Here is an 18,096-nt window from a genome sequence, read left to right as displayed (position 1 = left end):
GAGCCAGCCTTGCTGCTGCCACATGATGTCTAATCTGGCAACATGTCCAATATGACCCTCTTCACCATGGGTGGTGCCATTCCATCAAGCCCTGCTGCTGCCAGCCAAGGGGTAGGATTACAGCCTAAGCTCTCATTCCTCAGTGTTGAAACTACGAAGTTATGTGTGAGGATATTTGAATGTGAAAATTTGAAAGAATTAAATGTCTAAGCTGAAAGATGAATTTTGTAGAGTTATGGCACTCAAAGCTGCAGATTTGGTTTATCTAATTTAAAAATGTATGAGTGATACAGGATTTAAAAGAAATTGCAAAACATAAAATAAACTCTGAACTGTAAAATTTAAATACCCATATTTTGTGGCCTAAAGAGGCTTATAAAGAAGAGGGAATAGGATTTCAAAGAAATGCCTTAATCCACTTCCCACTTATTTACCATTGGCCATGCTTGGTAGGGTTGATGGGAGGTGGAGTTGAGTAACATCTTGTGGGTACCATATTGGCTACTGCAGTACAGAAACATGTACTGCAAAGTTCCTCATGGCCTTGGCTACTAGAGTGCAGGCTCATGGCAGTAGCAGAGGCCTAACAGAGGTCCTTCTGTGGAGTCCACTAAATCCCAATGCTTCTGTTTCCAAGAAACCATGTTTGGACATCATGGAACCTCAGTGCCTAGAGTGTGTTATAGATTTTCTGCAGCACGTTCAGCAACATAATCTGGTTCCCTCTAATTATTAATAACATGGACATAGGTGTATATATAGTGATCTGCCCAAAACTCCATTTAAAGCTTTACTTCAGAACATCTTTCTCCTATCATAATTTCACTGGGAGCATACGTGTGTGTCGTCAGGGGCAGTTGTAAGAACCTGACAGATGTGATGGCATGATTCATGTTTTTCAGCAATCATAATTGAGTACACTGAAAACATTACTTGAACAATGAGATTACTGCATGAATCAGGCAGGGGGAGCAAGCTAGCTGTGAGAAAAAACCTGAAGCATATTTCAGCAAACTATGAATTTACATCAAAACTATATTGATGAGATTTTAAAATGACATGTCAGCGTTTTTGACAATAGAGGTTATTTAAAGGACATGTCTGCTACCAAACATACATTAAGATTGTTGAGAATTGGTTGGTTTGCAAACAAGGTATACTATTTAGAACCAAGTACTTAGTCTATTGCTGTGTGTAAATGGTAGCTCAGAGTTACTCTAGCATACAGGCTAAGATCTGAGCTGTGATCTATAAAGTCATTGGTTCATAGCTTCCCTGAACGTGGTAGACAACCCTAGGCTTCTCTCACGGGAAAGGACAAACAACTCCCTAATTGGCTTAGCAAGTCCTCAAGATCATGCAAGCATATCTTCACCAGACATCCAAATATCCTCTGTTCTCTTGCCAGTTTTCATGTACAGACATGGCCCACACTCCTTCCTGCTATCCCTTCCCCTAGTGTGAAGGTAGAAGGCCATTGATGGCAGGTTGTGGTGTGAGCCCAATGAATAAGAGTCTGCTCATAGAGGAGTGTTCACGTAGTTTGATCTTAATCAAAGGCTATGACATGAGGAATTTCAAAATAATAAACACAGAAACAGTTACATAAGGCCCTCCAGGCCTCTCCATCTGGAACGTAGGGCTTTCCCTAGGCCAGGCATGTCCAATAGGTCGATTGCGATCCACAGCTTGATCACAGCGTGCCCTGGTTGATCTTGGTTGATCTTTGAACCCTTAGTGGTATTCCTCCAAAAACAACTCTGGCTTCCTAAAGAAACCTCAACAACTCTTGTCCATTCTCCAGTGACAATGGGTAGATCACCGCCTGTTTTTTAAATACTGTGAGTAGATCGCTGTCACTTGGGAGTTGGACATGCCATACCCCTCTCTGGTGCTGTTCCACAAGTCCTTTTACCTAACTGGAATGTGTCCTGAACTGTGATAATGTTTCTACAGCTGGGTGTAGAAACCTTTGAATTTTGTATGTTTGGAATGTAACCTGCTGTAACAGAGGTGGCATCTTCTCAGCATGATTGAGGGGGCCTGACATGATGTCCTGATGTCATACACATGATGTCGCATGACATCCTGACATGGCTCACATGACATCCTGCAATGTCCTGACATCGCACAGAGCCAGAGGTCGAATATGAATGCCCTCTGAACATTTAGGAGGCCAGGCCCATTTAAAAAAAAAAAAAAAAAAAAAAAAAAAACATTGGGGGAACCAAAAGAGTCTCAGCACTTAGGAGCTGGAGCCAAAACATCACATCTATTTATCTACCCATTTTACCTCAGAACCTACCCATGTTTGTCTCTGGCCATGGCCACCACAATTATCCATCCCTCATGCTAAAAAAAAACCCATTCCCCACTTCTGAGTGGAATCCAACAAAGTGCTTGAGTGCATTCTACCATGTTAGATCAAGATCATAATCAAACTACTGCTAGTACAAAATTAAACTCAGTTTAGGTATTTCTCAATGTTGCCCACTCCATGCATCTAGTAAACATTAAAAAGATTTTGCATAGCCTGCTCATTCATTCCCCAACTTATTACATCCAGAAGTTGGTTATATGGGGGGAATACTCAAAATATGGCCACCTGCCTGCATGCTAAAGTAATACAGCTGAAAGTTCTGCAATTTCAGTCTGCTATCTCATTCTATGTAATGGTTCTAATATTCACTGTGAACCTCAAAATGCAGAAATAATTTATCCGGCTTTGTTCCTCCAACTTTGTAGAACCACACAAAAAAGAAAAGCCAGTAGAAACAGGTAAATATGCTCATATTTTCAAATCTTTGCTTTCTTCAAACATACTGATAATGCACCTGTTCCAGATATGCAATAACCAACTATTTCTCCTTTTATGTTTGTGTTTCAGCCAAGCACCCAAAGAAGGATGTGCCTGTCAAAGCAGCTGGTAAGACATGAGGGAAAAGTTATCATAGAACATAATGCTCTCCTATTTTATCTCTAATCTAAAATTTTAAATTAACTAAATGCTATAAAATTCAGTATGCCATACAACAATTAACTAGTGAATTAAAATGGAGAACATGGCTAGAAATAATTTGGAGGAGATTCTAACCACCATGGGTTCCCTGTGCTTTTTATGTTAAAAAGTAGAATCTAAATTCCGTGAGCAAACAAATCAGCAAGAGTGTGGATATGTTTTGTTACTTTTGTTACTTGAAATTAAAAATCAATAAAAATATTTATAAAACCAACTAACTAACCAAAAAGCAAATATCATAACCTGTTGTTCACTGCAATGGTTTCCCCCATCACAGTGTTTCCAGCAGGCCAGCTTTTTTTTTAAGGCATGTAAATTTCATACAGACAATGTCTACATTGTGGCCCTCAATACTATTAATACACCAGCTTGAAATGGGATGATTTACTGGTGGGTCCTTTGGTCAAAGCATCTTTGCTTGAGGTCTTGGGTACAAGAGCTTTGTTTCAGGTGGCCACGGCACATAGGAACATAAGAAGCCGCCGTATACCGAGTCAAACCAAATGGTCTATAATTTAGTTCTGTATTGTCTACCATGACTAGCAGTAATTCTCCAAGGTTTCAGACAGGGATCTTTTCCCTCTCCTTTGTGGAGATAATAGGAATTGAACCTGGGACTTTCTGCATTCAAGGCATGTACTTCTACCACTGAGCTATCCCCCTTCCTCCCTGAGCTGTATATATGTAGTTTGAACACACTTAAATTCTTTGTTTAATTTTTCAGTGACACGTGAAGCTCATAAACCAAAAGGTGAGAGATTAAAATTTAAATATATATCCCAAATATATGTACAGTATAATGTTATGGCTTCTTGTAATATCACATACTTCATTATATTGAGACAAATAATGGGTCCATCTAATCCACTGCTGCTCAACCTGGCAGTGATATCAGGTACAGTGGTACCTCGAGTTAAGAACTTAATTTGTTCTGGAGGTCCGTTCTTAACCTGAAACTATTCTTAACCTGAGGTACTACTTTAGCTAATGGGGCCTCCTGCTGCCATCGCCACACGATTTCTGTTCTCATCCTGAAGCAAAGTTCTTAATCTGAGGTACTATTTCTGGGTTAGCAGAGTCTGTAAACTGAAGCATCTGTAACCTGAAGGGTCTGTAACCCAAGGTACCACTGTATTAGGAAAAGGGTTTCCCCAGCCTTGCTACCAGTGCTCCTTTTTAAAAAGTGGAGGTGTCAGAGACATTCCACTGGCTATGCAGGTGCTCTACTACTTATTGTCCTTTTCTACTTATTGTCCTCTACTACTGATAGTCCTCTACTTTTCCTTAAAGCATATTCATTTTCCTTAAAGCGGAGATGGCACAAGCTTTTTTGCTCCACAACCCAGATCCCCATGCAGATAGGTAGCCGTGTTGGTCTGCCATAGTCAAAACAAAATAAAAAAATTCCTTCCAGTAGCACCTTAAAGACCAACTAAGTTAGTTCTTGGTATGAGGGTGAGGTTGATGGACTTCCATTTCATGCGGCTCAATGTGGTGCCTTCCATAGTTCCAGTTACAGATAGGTAGCCGTGTTGGTCTGCCATAGTCAAAACAAAATAAAAAAATTCCTTCCAGTAGCACCTTAAAGACCAACTAAGTTAGTTCTTGGTATGAACTTCTCACCCCTTGCTTTTTCCTGTAAGACCTATTGCAGTCGTTAAGAGTCGTCAACAGGCTCATCACAGCTATCTGCCAATCACCCATTCCCACCACCCTCCTGAGTAATACCCCTCCCCACCTTCTCACTATATAGAAGGGTCTGGTGACTTCTGTTTCAGTGTATCTGAAGAAGTGTGCATGCACACGAAAGCTCATACCAAGAACTAACTTAGTTGGTCTTTAAGGTGCTACTGGAAGGAATTTTTTATTTTGTTTTCAGATCCCCATGGTGCTGCTAAAATGAATGTTTTCCTCACCACCACCTTCATTTTAGCAGGGGATTCTGATGCAAACCCTTTCCTGAACCAGAAAAGGATATGCATTGAAAGCTCTGCTAAAACTGAAGGGAAACCTTCGTTGCAACAACTCGAAGCTGTTGCTTTTTATTGGTTTATTTTCTCCATTTACACAGCTGCCCCTAACAAGAGTGTTTTGGATAAATCCTAGATGTCCATTAAATGTTCACAATGTTTTTTTCTGTTTCATTTCACAGTGACCACAGAAGTTCATAAGCCAAAAGGTCAGTACTGTTTACATTTTACAGTAAAATTAAATGTACACAATATATAGTGTTTGGACTGAGTCCATGGCCAAGCTGAACATAGGATGGGTTTGTGGAAGGACCTCCATGCAATTTAATGATCTTGGAACCTTAATCCATGCTCAAGCAGATGAATCAGTAGCAGACTAGATAGCAGGGTATGGGCGGTAGAGGAGCAAGGATAAGATGGCGATGAGGTCAGCACAGTACAAAGAGTTAACTTCAACTCTTTGTGATTTATTGCTGCTTTGCTCCCTTCAACCAGTATGGGGTGCAGCTGGGTCCTGGCTTTTCTCCCTAGCATGGCCAGGTAAAGCTGATTGAAACCCTTGACAACCATGGCCAACCATTGTAGACGTTCATGAACCAGTGAGCCTGCGGTCTCATTTGGCATAAGCCAGCTTCCTATGTTTTTATACCAGCATTTATAATAGTAAAATAGGGAGCTGACTTTTCCATGATTCATTTTGCAACTGTGCAAGGCTTCATTCTTCCTGCAGATTTATCGGAAGGCAAAAAAAAGTAACTCTACAGTTTTATAACATTTATTAGAAAGGTAGATTAGATCAATATCAGGATAATGTCAGTTGCTTTCAAATAAGCAGCAGCGTTTTCAGTGCTTTGAGAAAGCTTGCATGAGCCACTCTTCCTGAGACTGGAAGTGTTACAAAAGCCTTATCTTTGTTTTGCAGCGGTACATGAAAAGAAAGAAGATAGGCCGCTGAAGGTGGTAGAGAAAGGTAAGGAGAAACTCAGTGAAGCTGATGTTATCTAAGGAGAGCACCATAGCGATTAAAAATAAAATCACATTCAAAAAGTGGACCATCTTGATTTTGTCTCTCTAGCTATTAGTATTCTTTCTTGACAGATAATTCTGGATCAAGTTTCTGATGAAATTCAGTTTCTGTGTCACTAATCATATCTCTGCAGTGGCTGGAATTAACCCATTCAGTCATCTTCAATTTTGTGGTGGCCTTGTGTCCTATCTCACAGAAGACAGTCCTCTGTTTGATGGGTGCCTGTTCTAAATCCACTTTAAAATAATACTAATACTAATACTAATACTAATACTAATTATTATTATTATTATTATTATTATTATTATTATTATTATTAATTTATTTATACCCCACCCATCCAACTGGGTTTCCCCAGCCACTCTCTCCCAACAGAATATTAAAACAAGATAAAACATCAAACGTTAAAAACTTCCCTAAACAGGGCTGCCTTCAGATGTCTTCTGAAAGTCAGATAGTTGTTTATTTCCTTGATGTCTGAGGGGACGGCGTTCCACAAGGTGGGCACCACTACTGAGAAGCGGACACAGGGATCATTAAAGAGCCTCACCAGCAGTTGGCACAGCAGGCTAAGCAGCCACACTATGCAGTCTTCCCCACTATGAAACTGCTAATGAAACTACCATTATGTGCTGGTAATTATTTCTAAATGTGCACCTATACACATAAATCAGCATTTCCAAATTTTATACAAACCTGTGGGTGCTGTTGTCCACATTTTTGTTCATGGAGAAGTGGCCATACTATTCTATTTAGCTGTGACATGGTCCACATTTCTGGCCCTAGTTATTTTAACTGATCTGATTTGTAGAATTAATTTTCTGAATGGTTCAGCTGCAAATGTTTGTTGAAGCAAGTCACAAGTCCCAATCCAGACAATCCAGACAAGTTCAGTGTGGGGCTGACTGTGTTTGCCTCAAAAGGGGACCACCTGCATTCAAGCAGAGCAGGGCTCTCGCCTTGTTTAGCATCTCTGATTCGAATAATTGTCCCATCCATAATGGTGACCTTTTCCTTTCAACATTGGTTATGTGAAATGAACCACCAATAACAGAAATAAAATATTATGTGAAAAATATTTGGTCTTTCATTTCATCCGAGAGAAATGCCATTGGGTAACGTTAGAAATCCATCATACTCAACTGTCATCGTTTCAGTCCAATGATGATTCTTGGGGCTGACACTGCGTTAAGGAATTAGTCAGATCTGATTGAAAGAAATAGAAGCTCAAGAGCTTTTGCTATGTGTTGGTGAGCAAGGAAACAGTATGAAGCAACTAAATTATTCTGCAAATGCAACATTTCTAAACAGATTATTCTTAGCCCTAAACTGACAATAAATTACCGTATATGCCTTAGTAACTTGAAGAGAATTGAGGGATTGTTACTTTTTTTTTCTTTTTGCAGAGAAACCAAAACCAAAGGAATCAAGTAAGCCATATGACATTGTCTATGACTCTTGTATATCACTTATGCAATAACATTTCCTGTATATACTATTTGTTCACATTTTCTACCTTTTAAGAAACAGCAAGATCAACGCAAACACATTCTTTGAACGAACCACAGAATAACACAGGATTATTATTATGTTCAAAAACTCTTTTGTTTCAACAAATGTTTCATGTTGAACATTACTGAGACAAGAAATAAGGCATGAATTGGAGCACAACAAGTAAATGCAGTATGCCTTGCAAGAAGCATAGTTATCCATAACACAATTGCTCACTTTGCTAACCCACAACACAAAAAGCACGTATTATGAGGTAAATTCAACAATATTTCAAAAGTGCAGTGTGATAGTTGTAATTGTGATTTTTAGTACAGTGGTGCCTCGCAAGATGAAAAGAATCCGTTCCGCGATTCTCTTCGTCTAGCGGTTTTTTCGTCTTGCGAAGCAAGCCCATTGACGGCTTAGTGGATTAGCGCTATTAGCGGCTTAGCGGCTTTTAGCTGCTTTTAGCGGCTTAGCGGATCAGCTGATAAGCAGCTTAGCGGCTTAGAAAAAGGGGGGGAAAGGGGAAAAAAAACCTGCAGGAACTCTCAAGACATTTTCGTCTTGCGAAGCAAGCCCATAGGGAAATTCATTTTGCGAAGCGTCTCCAAAACGGAAAACCCTTTCGTCTAGCGGGTTTTTTGTCTTGCGAGGCATTCGTCTTGCGGGGCACCAATGTAATAATAATCATCATAACAATTAGAAAAACCACACTGCACTAATTTTCTTCCATAGATTTCCTGTTTGGGTTGGGGGAGGCGGTCTATATGCCAAAAGTAAGGATGTGACTTTTGCAAATCCACATTTTCTCCTTCCGTCTCCTGAGACATCTCCACACTGTTCCCTAACCCTCTTGAATAGATTTGGGAGTGCAGGGGGGTGCAGACAGAAGGGGAAATCATCAAAATTCTCTTCCTCCTTTTCCGCCAATGGAAACTTCCATGGAATCGAGGAGCTTTATGTCTGCAAAGGGACACAATATGAATAAACCATCTCATATTTCTTGTCTCTTGTAATATCTGGGTCACAACTTCACATGAGTAGATATAGATAGATGATAGATAGATAGATAGATAGATAGATAGATAGATAGATAGATAGATAGATAGATGATGATGATAGATAGATAGATAGATGATTAGATAGATAGATGATAGATAGATAGATAGATAGATAGATAGATAGATAGATAGAGTGGTACCTCAGGTTACATACGCTTCATGTTACATACGCTTCAGGTTACAGACTCTGCTAACCCAGAAATAGTACCTTGGGTTAAGAACTTTGCTTCAGGGTAAGAATAGAAATCGTGCTCCGGCGGCGTGGCAGCAGCAGGAGGCCCCATTAGCTAAAGTGGTGCTTCAGGTTAAGAACAGTTTCAGGTTAAGAATGGACCTCCGGAACGAATTAAGTACTTAACCCGAGGTACCACTGTAGATAGATAGATTTGCTGGTTAGATTGGTAGGTGGAAAAAATATATAATTCAACATCACGTTTCGGTGAACATCTCATCATTGCAAGTGCTGCAGCTTGTCAGATGGAACTCTTCCCCCTCTCCTCCCCCTGCATGATGTTCTGGGAATTCTCCCAACCCCATTGAGCCAATTTCAGGGGTGAGGTGGGCACAGAGGGAGGAGAAAGGGGAGCCCCATTGTGCAAGCAGAAGGCCTTGCACAGGGTTTGAGGTGACAAGGCTTCTTAGGTGAATCTCACCTAGTATGTTCAGATAGACAGATAGATACGAGTCAAAATATAAAACACTGTATAAAGGAGCATATAAATAAACATATATCAATATCCTGTCCTGCAGGAGGAGCAAACTTCAGATAATTAGATTTTTATTTTCCATAAAAGTAATGAGGGGAGTGATGTTCCATGTGTGATAATTAAATGCAGTGCTTTTTTTCTAAAAAAAAATGTTTAGGGGTACTCTAGTTTTCCTATTCATATTGAAATACTGCCCCTCAATGAGACTAAACTTAGATTCACAAAATATTTAGGGGTATGTGTCCCCCCAGAAAAAAGCACTGATTAAATGTATCTCCTATTTTATCTTGTCCTAAAAAGATTTACCTAATTTACAATTATTTCAGTGGTGCTTGCTTTCAAGAAAATGTGCTTAGATTTGTGCCTAAATCATAGTACTTCAATTTTAAGTGAAATATAGTTTGAATTGTTAGCTTCAGCAAGGTTTGCTGGCAATATATGTAGTCTGATGTAATCAAGCAAAGACTAAAAATATATATACATATATATATGGTATATATGTAAAAAGTAAGTCATATGTTTCATTACTGAAATAAACTCTTTTTGAGCTAGCCATAATCACTTATTTCCAGTTCCTTAGCCACATTTGTATTGCACATGTAAGACAGCATCACAAATGCTAAATTACTGCTGCAGACAACATTAGCTTCTGAAATATTTCCGGCATGATTTTCTGGTTTATCAGATCACTTGGGATTTAAGGCAACATCAGTAATGAGTCAGGCTCCAAAAGTGTTTGATCTCCTAAAATCAAGTAATCAGCATGACTTTCTTTGAAATAATTGCCATAAAGCTCTTCCTAGTAATGGCAGTGCATATTTCCTGTTGGTTGTTGTAAGAAAATTTCTGAATTGATAAGCTAAGTTAGTCCATGATTTTAAATATTGTAGTTTCCAGAAATAAATTGGGAAGCTCTACTTAAATGTTATTATTCATGAGGACAGAAGAAAAATCATAAAACCCTCAGCAAAAACTAGCTCATTTGAAATCTTGGAAGAGGATGTGTTTAGGATCAGTGTGCATGGTATATGAGAGCTGAGGGTTTTTTACATCAAGGAAAATCATATGAATATTTTTTTTTTAAAAAATTACAATCAAAATTCAGATGTACCACCTTTGCTAATGTTCACAACCCAATATTAAGTAGGCCCTCTTAAGATATTTAGCTTGGATCTGGAATTCTCATTACTGGAATGCTGTTCATGGGATGTGCCTATTGAAGAGGGAGGGTGATTTTTGTTGTTGTTGTTGACTCCTGCTTCCCTGTAGCCCTTCCAGAACAACATGGGAGGTGGCAAGATGGGGCAGCAGAGAATCCAACAGAAATCACCTTCCCTAAGATGGAACCTTCTCCAGAAACTACCTAATTCTCCAGAAACTGCCTAATTGGACATCCTCACTGTTTTATTGGTCTTCTGTGTGTATTACCTTTTTATGTTTTTAAATGAAGAAGCAAGGACTTCTTGCATTGGAGGAAAGGGCTAGGGAGGCAATTTGCACCGATACCTCCTTTACCCTGCACCCCCCTTTGTCTCCTGAAAAGCTACTCCAGAAGGTTGGGGTACTCTTCAGAGCAGCATTGGGGTGGTGCAAGTGGGCAGCAGGAGGAAGAGATACTTGTCAAGATTCTCTCCTCCCTTTGACCAGTAGGGAACTTCCGCTGGATCTCTGAGCTTTTTGTAAACAGAATGAACTTTTCAGAAAGAGCACTTTGCAGAACAGCCGATCTGGATACCACTCATAATAATTCATTCCCACTTACCGGTAAATTACTTGTCATTTGGTCAATATGTATTTACACACATTTTAACAAGCCTATTGTTTGTTTAAAATTGTTTGGTGGTGGGTTGTCCTTTTTGTTTTTTTTCCAGAAGAAGCCAAAGAAAAAGAAATAAAGCATCATCCAGCATTGAAAGACAAAGGTAATGCCATGCAATCGAAAACAAAGATGTAAGTCAGAATGATTGCAATCAAAACTATAATTGAAAAATAGCTCACGCAAAATTGACTAAGCCAAATTAAATGTAAGCATTTCTGCACAAATTAACTGTAAGCATTTCTGCACACGTGTGAGAGGTTTAAATACAGTTTAAACCAAATATAACATAAATGGAGTCAAACAGCAGCATATGGGTTGGTGTGAAGGTGTGATTGAGACTGACATGCCTTCAGGACTTCATAAAGGCAGAGGCTAAGAAACACTCACTCTAACCATTTAAACACCCACGTCTGTTAAAAGACCAGATATCCTTGACTTCCATTTTCCCATTCTAATTTAAAATCCCTGTGTCACCAGGCTCACCACTGATGTCATATCAGTTCTTCTCACCTTAAGATATATTTGTGGCTTCCCTCTGCACACTTTACAGTTAGTTTCATGGGTAGAAAGCTTCTACAGGTTTTCATTTGTTTGTCCCATTCAAAGCTGCCAATGGTACTAAATAAATATTTCGCCTTGACCCAGCATAACTAGTCTTGTATTTGCATGTATCAATAGGATGTGAGATAACAAGGAATGTGATCATTTGTACATTTAGTTTATATAGGGAAGCTCATCTGTCTTGACATTTGCCTATTCATTGCCTTTAAGAAGGCTTGAATTTAAAATACCATATCAGGTCAAGCAGATTATAATCGGATGCAATTAGGGCTGCTATAAGCTACAGCATTCTTTGACTCTAACTAAGTGATATTCAGGAAGTCCCAAAACGATTTTGCGGCTTCCGACACATCAGTCCCAATCTATTCCTACCAAAGCATCACTGATCTCGGCATGTGAAAGGTCAGTGGTTCAACACCAACAGGAAATGACATTTAGCAAGATTTGAACCACATGCTATTTATTCAATTGCTAAAATAATTGCAGTGTCAAGGTCATGACAATTTTAAAATACCAAAATTCAGTGCCAGCTTTGGTTCAATTGCATTGAAGACAGCTGCTGCAAAATAAAACAATGCAATAGGTGCACCCTGTAATTACGTAGAAAATACAAAACTCTAGCCTTGGCCAAGCAAAGTATAGAATTCCATCCTAAAACACTGAGAGACATGAATGGACTTTAGAGGAAGGTGTGGAGACCCATATTTTCTAATTGCGTTCATTACGTATTTACTCCACATTAACACAGTTATGGCAAATCTTTAAGTCGACACATGGGGGTGGGGTGAGACAGACAGACAGACAGACAGACAGACAGAAGTAGAAGGAGAATTGAATTGATTTGAATGGAAAGGCCCCTTCCACAAATGCAACTCTCCTACCATGACAGGAAGCTCCTTGCTTTCATGGATGGATAATGTTTAGTTTTTACACTATGAAGTTAATTGATTGCAATTTTCAAAATACTCAGCTTAATATCTCATTTATCCATTTCCATTCGCTTTGAGCTTCTGGATCCTTCAATGTCCTTTTGTTTCAGTCACAAAATATTTCACAGCATTTTACATAGATTCAGTATTGGGCTGAGTTTGACTAACGCTTGCTAAATATAGTTCTTCACAGATGCTGTAAAACAAGAAAACCCTGAAAACTCCAGAACCCCATGGGAATTGGGAAATGGTATACATTAAACATCTTAAGTCTTCTTCCTCGACCCAATCTCTTTCCTGAGCCTCCAAGGATAGTTATGATGCTTGGAAAGCCATATTAGTGGGAGGAATTACTGATAATTGGCACTTCATGTGGCCAGATTATTTTGCTACATCAAATGAAATACTCAGGGCACACGAATTGACTGTTATTATAATCATCTCATAAGTACAGCTGAGCTTGTCGATCTCTGATGCTGTAAAACTTCACAATGCAAGTTTGAAAACTGAACACTTGGAACTATTCACATACTTCTCAGGGCTCGTAGAGAAGAAACATTTTGTAAGCACAGGATTAATTATTATTTTCCCCCTAGATGCTGCAAAAGAAAAAGTGAAACCTCCAGTTGCTGCCAAAGAGAAAGGTGCTATTTGTAAAGTTGCATACCTTTTTAAGTTCATGAATTCTTTCATGGAGGAGAATTGATAGCTGCAAACTTGTTATTCATTTATTTACCAGGACTGTTCTAAGATTAGAATGACTTTTGTTGCTGAGAGTTAAGACATATACAAATTCGCACACAACAGAAAGCAGAGAAATTATCAAAAGTTTAAGGATGTTTTACTCTAATCAATAAAAATGAAGGAAACTGAACTGCATGTCAGCCAAGTTGTAAGTGAGCACAGTATGTGTAACTGTAGAATGTGTTTATTGGTTACAGGGCACCAGGCCACATTTTCTGTGTCTTGTAAGCACTAAACACATGGCATGCTCACTTACAACTTAGCCTCCATTCAGCCACACATCAACCTCAGTTGTCTTCCTCTCCACAAACTTTAGGACTACATAATGGGCTTTCGCTGTAGAAACTAAAGGCACACAAACGAAACATCTATCATAAGATGAACTTGTTTTGACTTTATGATGAACAGAATGTTCAGGCTCCAAAATGACAGAAAAGCCCACCCACTTTGACTATAGAGCTGCTACCGTGACTCCATTATAGAAAAAATAATGGATGTTGGAGTATATTGCATTCTTCACTTTCATGGTCAACTTTAGCTATATTCTAATCCAGCAAAAGCACTGTTGCACCCATTCTGCAACAGCTAAAGCATTTTATGCTAAGCTGGAATGTATATTATTTCCCAGGGTGCAGAGAGTGCACCTAATTAAACCATAACATTTCCATATTTGTAAACTAAGAAAATTGGATTTTTTTTCCAGAGGCAGCAAAAATGAAGGAAGACCCTAGTTGCTCAGAAATGCAACTATCATGCTATGTTATATGTTAAGCAAAATCCCACTCAGATCCATGTTTTAACACTCCTTTTCTGTCAACTTAAATAAAGCTTTTCCTTCCAGAATGTAAGCATATGGTGGTGAGGAGGGTTCAAAAAGTTAGCTTCTTATTATATTGTCTTTTCAGTACTGATGTTATTAGGTGAGATCCCCTGCTTATAGCCCACTCCAAAGTAGAGGTGATGTTTACAAGTCCCCCAAATTCTTCTCTGGCTCAGTTTGAAATCTGATCTGGAGACGAATTGTTGACTTCCCCTTTTCAATGCAATGGAATTAGGTTGAGACATTTAGCTTGGGAAGGGAAGGTCTTACTAATAGATGGAAATATCTGGGCCTTGGAAATATCTGTACCTGGCACTTCACAAATTATGTCACATTTGTGAGTCAAGCATTCATGCCTATGAACATATGCACAATTTGTCCAAGATCTGTGATCCTTGTAGGATGGAGAAATTCAAAGATATTGAGCAAATAGGTCCAACTCACACATGAACTTGTTTACACAATGGCACATGCAAGCATCTTTTCAAACCATTTTGTGCCACACAAGGGATTTCAATGAACCAGCTCTCAGTCATTTTTATCTGCTGGAATTTATATAATATGAACGCAGTATTTTCCAGAGTAAACTGAATGTGCACCGTGATGTTGAATGTCTGTGACAGAACATTGACATTTTGTCAGAAAAACATAACCCCTATGTGTAAATTGGCTGCAAGCATCTTGTGTGCAGTGCTGTGCTTTATTAGACCTCTCTTTTTAAAAAAAAACAATAATAAGTGACATACCACACAGATCCTACAAAATAGGGTCTAAAAAGGGCCTTGCAAAAAGAAAGAATAGCTCTGGTGACTATAAAGATTCAGTGCCCTGTAGAAACCCACAGAGACAGACACACTCTGATTTTTCCTCGCATGTAGTTATAACAATATGCAAAGAAGCACTATGCAGCTATAGCATTGCTGTTTAGATTAAAGGTATTTCACCATCCGTGCATCTTTGACTGTGACAGACATTTAGCATTATAAGGTTCACAGCTTTCTTACTATTTGCAGTTTAGCTGTTTCATTCTCTAAAGGTCTGTGCTGCATATGAAGATAGAATGAGCAAAAAGATGTGGGCGATTTCTTTGTAGAAATTGTCTAGTGTCTTTATTTAGTGGAAGCAGTTTATGGTGTCATAACAAGGGGGGGTCATTCTCAACCTTGCTTTTCTAAGCTATGAGGTGGTAGCGGAAGCCAAAGGTGTCAGAGCCAGCACTGAGCAATGCATGGTTGCTGACTGGATGATTTCACCAGCTGATGTCAACAACCATGCGACACCAGCAACCTCGCACTTTCACAGTGCCGCTGGCTTGAGTACCCCCCACCCCTTTTTCCACTTTTGCCTTCCAGTACAGAAAGGTAAGGGATGTGGGTGGTGCTGTGGTGTCAACCACTGAGCCTAAGGCTTGCCGATCGGAAGGTCGGCGGTTCAAATCACCACAACAGGGTGAGCTCCCGTTGCTCGGTCCCAGCTCCTGCCAACCTAGAAGTTCAAAAGCACATCAAAGTGCAAATAGATAAATAGGTACCACTCCGGTGGGAAGGTAAATGGCATTTCCATGCACTGCTCTGGTTCAACAGAAGCAGCTTAGTCATGCTGGCCACATGACCCAGAAAAACTGTCTGTAGACAAATGTCAGCTCCCTCGGCCAGTAAAGCGAGATGAGCGCCGCAACCCGAGAGTCGTTTGTGACTGGATTTAATTGTCAGGGGTCCTTTACCTTTACCTTTTTACAGAAAGGTAAGGTTGGGAAAACTGCTTCCCTTTCTGTTGATATGGGGTAGCTACCACGGGTTACCTACATTCTCATTATGTTATTCCATCCCATTCATTTTAATGCAAAGGAAACCTAATGCAACTTCAGTGGGGGGGGGGGAGAGAGAAGTAATCAATTACATAATGTGTGTGAACTGAAAGCAACAAGCTTTGTAGCCTGAAAGTGGTAACAACAAATGTATTGATTTCAATTCTAGACATTGGACGAATAAGTAAACATTGGCTGGTAATTCCTGCTCCTATTTCTATCTTTGACATCCCTAACCCTAACATCCCAAGTGCGGAACTTGTGGAAAGGTTGGGGTTGCCCTCCCACACAACTTATATTTTTTGCTAACTTCCCTTTCCCCCCGTGCCTTCCAAAAAATCAGGGCTGGGGGACTTTCCAGAACAGCAAAAGTTGCCTCCCCCTGGTTTCACTGGTGAATGTGAGAAGCACTTCTGCTAATGGAGGGGCAACTGGAAATCCAAGGCAATGTTACATAGCATGTAGGCACCCAACAATAAAATAGATGCTATGGTGCTTATTCCCCACCTTATCAAATCTCTTTCCATAATTGGGGGGGGGGGTTGTGGTGAAGATTCAATTCATTGTGTGATTTATGAGCTGAGCTGCTTGTTTCAACTTTTATATTGAATATGCTTGACAATTAAAGATAATTTCTCAATATAAAACCAGTATCACATATAGGAAGCAAGAAATAATGAACACAGTAAAATGAATTATGGCAAGCAGTTATGACTTTTAAACAAATTGTTTCTCTTTTACCTCAGAACCTGGCATAAAAAAGGAAGTCAGTCTACCTAAAACAGGTAATGGGATACTTCTGTATTTAACAGAAAGCATTTGTGTTTTCTACAGACTGAATTATTCCTCTAGATAAAGCATTGCACTGGTCAATTTGAAGGGCATAATCTCAATTTGAAAATGTCAATATATCTAACAATATGTTTTTCAGTTCTTAATTTCTCTAATGGGACACCTTCAACATCTCAGCAGCAATTTTGTGAGCCTCTGTTATCCAAAATAAAAATGTAACGGTGGGTGACCTGGCATTGCTGCATGTTGTGTGTCATGCAAATGTATTACCATAATGTCAGCTCACAAACTCATGTCATTTTGCTTAGCTGTCAACCAGTATGACATTTTAAAATACTGTGGTATCAGTGCAATGCACAAATTGGCCATGCAGTTTTTTCCCCCAGTAGGGTCATTGAGCTTATTTTCCAAGTGGCAGAATAATTTTGAAAGCAAAAGTTTCTCAACAGAATCTCATCCATGATAATGCTTGCATAGACAAGAGCAATATTATAATTAGATGTGCATGTTGTTTGTGTAGATACAACTTTTCACAAGTTTGTAATTGGGCCTGACATTATCAGTGGAGCGACACCAGCATTCAAAATACTTTTGTTCAGTTGTATATTTTTATTCAGTCATATTTGCATTATAATAATGCAGCTTATCCAAAACCAACTGTATTGTTTAAAACAGGGATAGCTATTGTGGTACCCTCCAAATGTTGCCTGCTATCTCCCACCAGCCGCAGTCAATGGCCAATGGGCAAATATAATGGGAATTTCAGCCCAACAATACTTGGAACACACCATTTGGCTACCTCTGGTTTAAGCAGTGGCCATTGCGATAATAAGATACAACTTACGTATAGACATAATGCATGTAAAACTATTGTAGTATCAAGAGACAAACCCTTTCGTGCCCTGTAAAGTCTTTTTCCTTGTTGCTATAAATAATCCAGACACCAACAGCTGTGTTAATTTTTGTTGACCATTGAAATTATTGCAACAAAGTTATCTTCATCTAGTAGCTATATGTTTTGGATGGATACTTTTCAAAAGTATACCGACATGTGTCTTACTTCATTTTCAGTTATTTTGGCACGCTCTTAATTGGTTTTGTGGATCATGTTGTAAAGGCCAAGATGAAGGGAGGGGGAAATGGTGGCTGATTGTCTCAGTTTAGAAATAATGATGACTTGATAAAGCCATGGTAACTGACAGAGGGCGTTGCACAACTAAAAAGAATTTATTAATAAATTAAGCCATTTTCTTTAAACTGCACCAGCAACCAAATAGATCTGAAAAGCTGTGTAGCCCATTATGTCACGTTCTGGTTGGTCACTGGGAGAATGGGATGCTGGCCTA

At 39.3% G+C, this 18,096-nt stretch overlaps 1 protein-coding gene across 11 annotated transcripts in view; it reads left to right on the top strand.

Annotated features, from left to right (window-relative positions):
• TRDN (triadin) overlaps positions 1–18,096 on the top strand; it is a 184,928-nt gene that overhangs the window by 140,315 nt on the left and 26,517 nt on the right. For 6 of the 11 annotated variants that reach the window (XM_081856168.1, XM_081856167.1, XM_081856172.1 and 3 more), the window contains 9 exons: positions 2,746–2,778; positions 2,888–2,926; positions 3,744–3,770; positions 5,172–5,198; positions 5,912–5,959; positions 7,423–7,446; positions 11,150–11,200; positions 13,184–13,231; positions 16,705–16,743. In XM_081856168.1, the coding sequence (XP_081712294.1) occupies positions 2,746–2,778; positions 2,888–2,926; positions 3,744–3,770; positions 5,172–5,198; positions 5,912–5,959; positions 7,423–7,446; positions 11,150–11,200; positions 13,184–13,231; positions 16,705–16,743 (336 nt within the window). The remainder of the gene's footprint in view (positions 1–2,745; positions 2,779–2,887; positions 2,927–3,743; positions 3,771–5,171; positions 5,199–5,911; positions 5,960–7,422; positions 7,447–11,149; positions 11,201–13,183; positions 13,232–16,704; positions 16,744–18,096) is intronic. The other 5 variants (XM_081856174.1, XM_081856171.1, XM_081856170.1 and 2 more) reach the window with 4 other exon arrangements.

This window comes from Podarcis erhardii (assembly GCF_964252035.2).
Source record: "Podarcis erhardii genome assembly, chromosome: 3".
Classification (NCBI taxonomy): domain Eukaryota; kingdom Metazoa; phylum Chordata; class Lepidosauria; order Squamata; family Lacertidae; genus Podarcis; species Podarcis erhardii.
The sequence above is the reverse complement of the archived record's forward strand: the minus strand, read 5'-3'. Positions and strand labels throughout refer to the sequence as shown.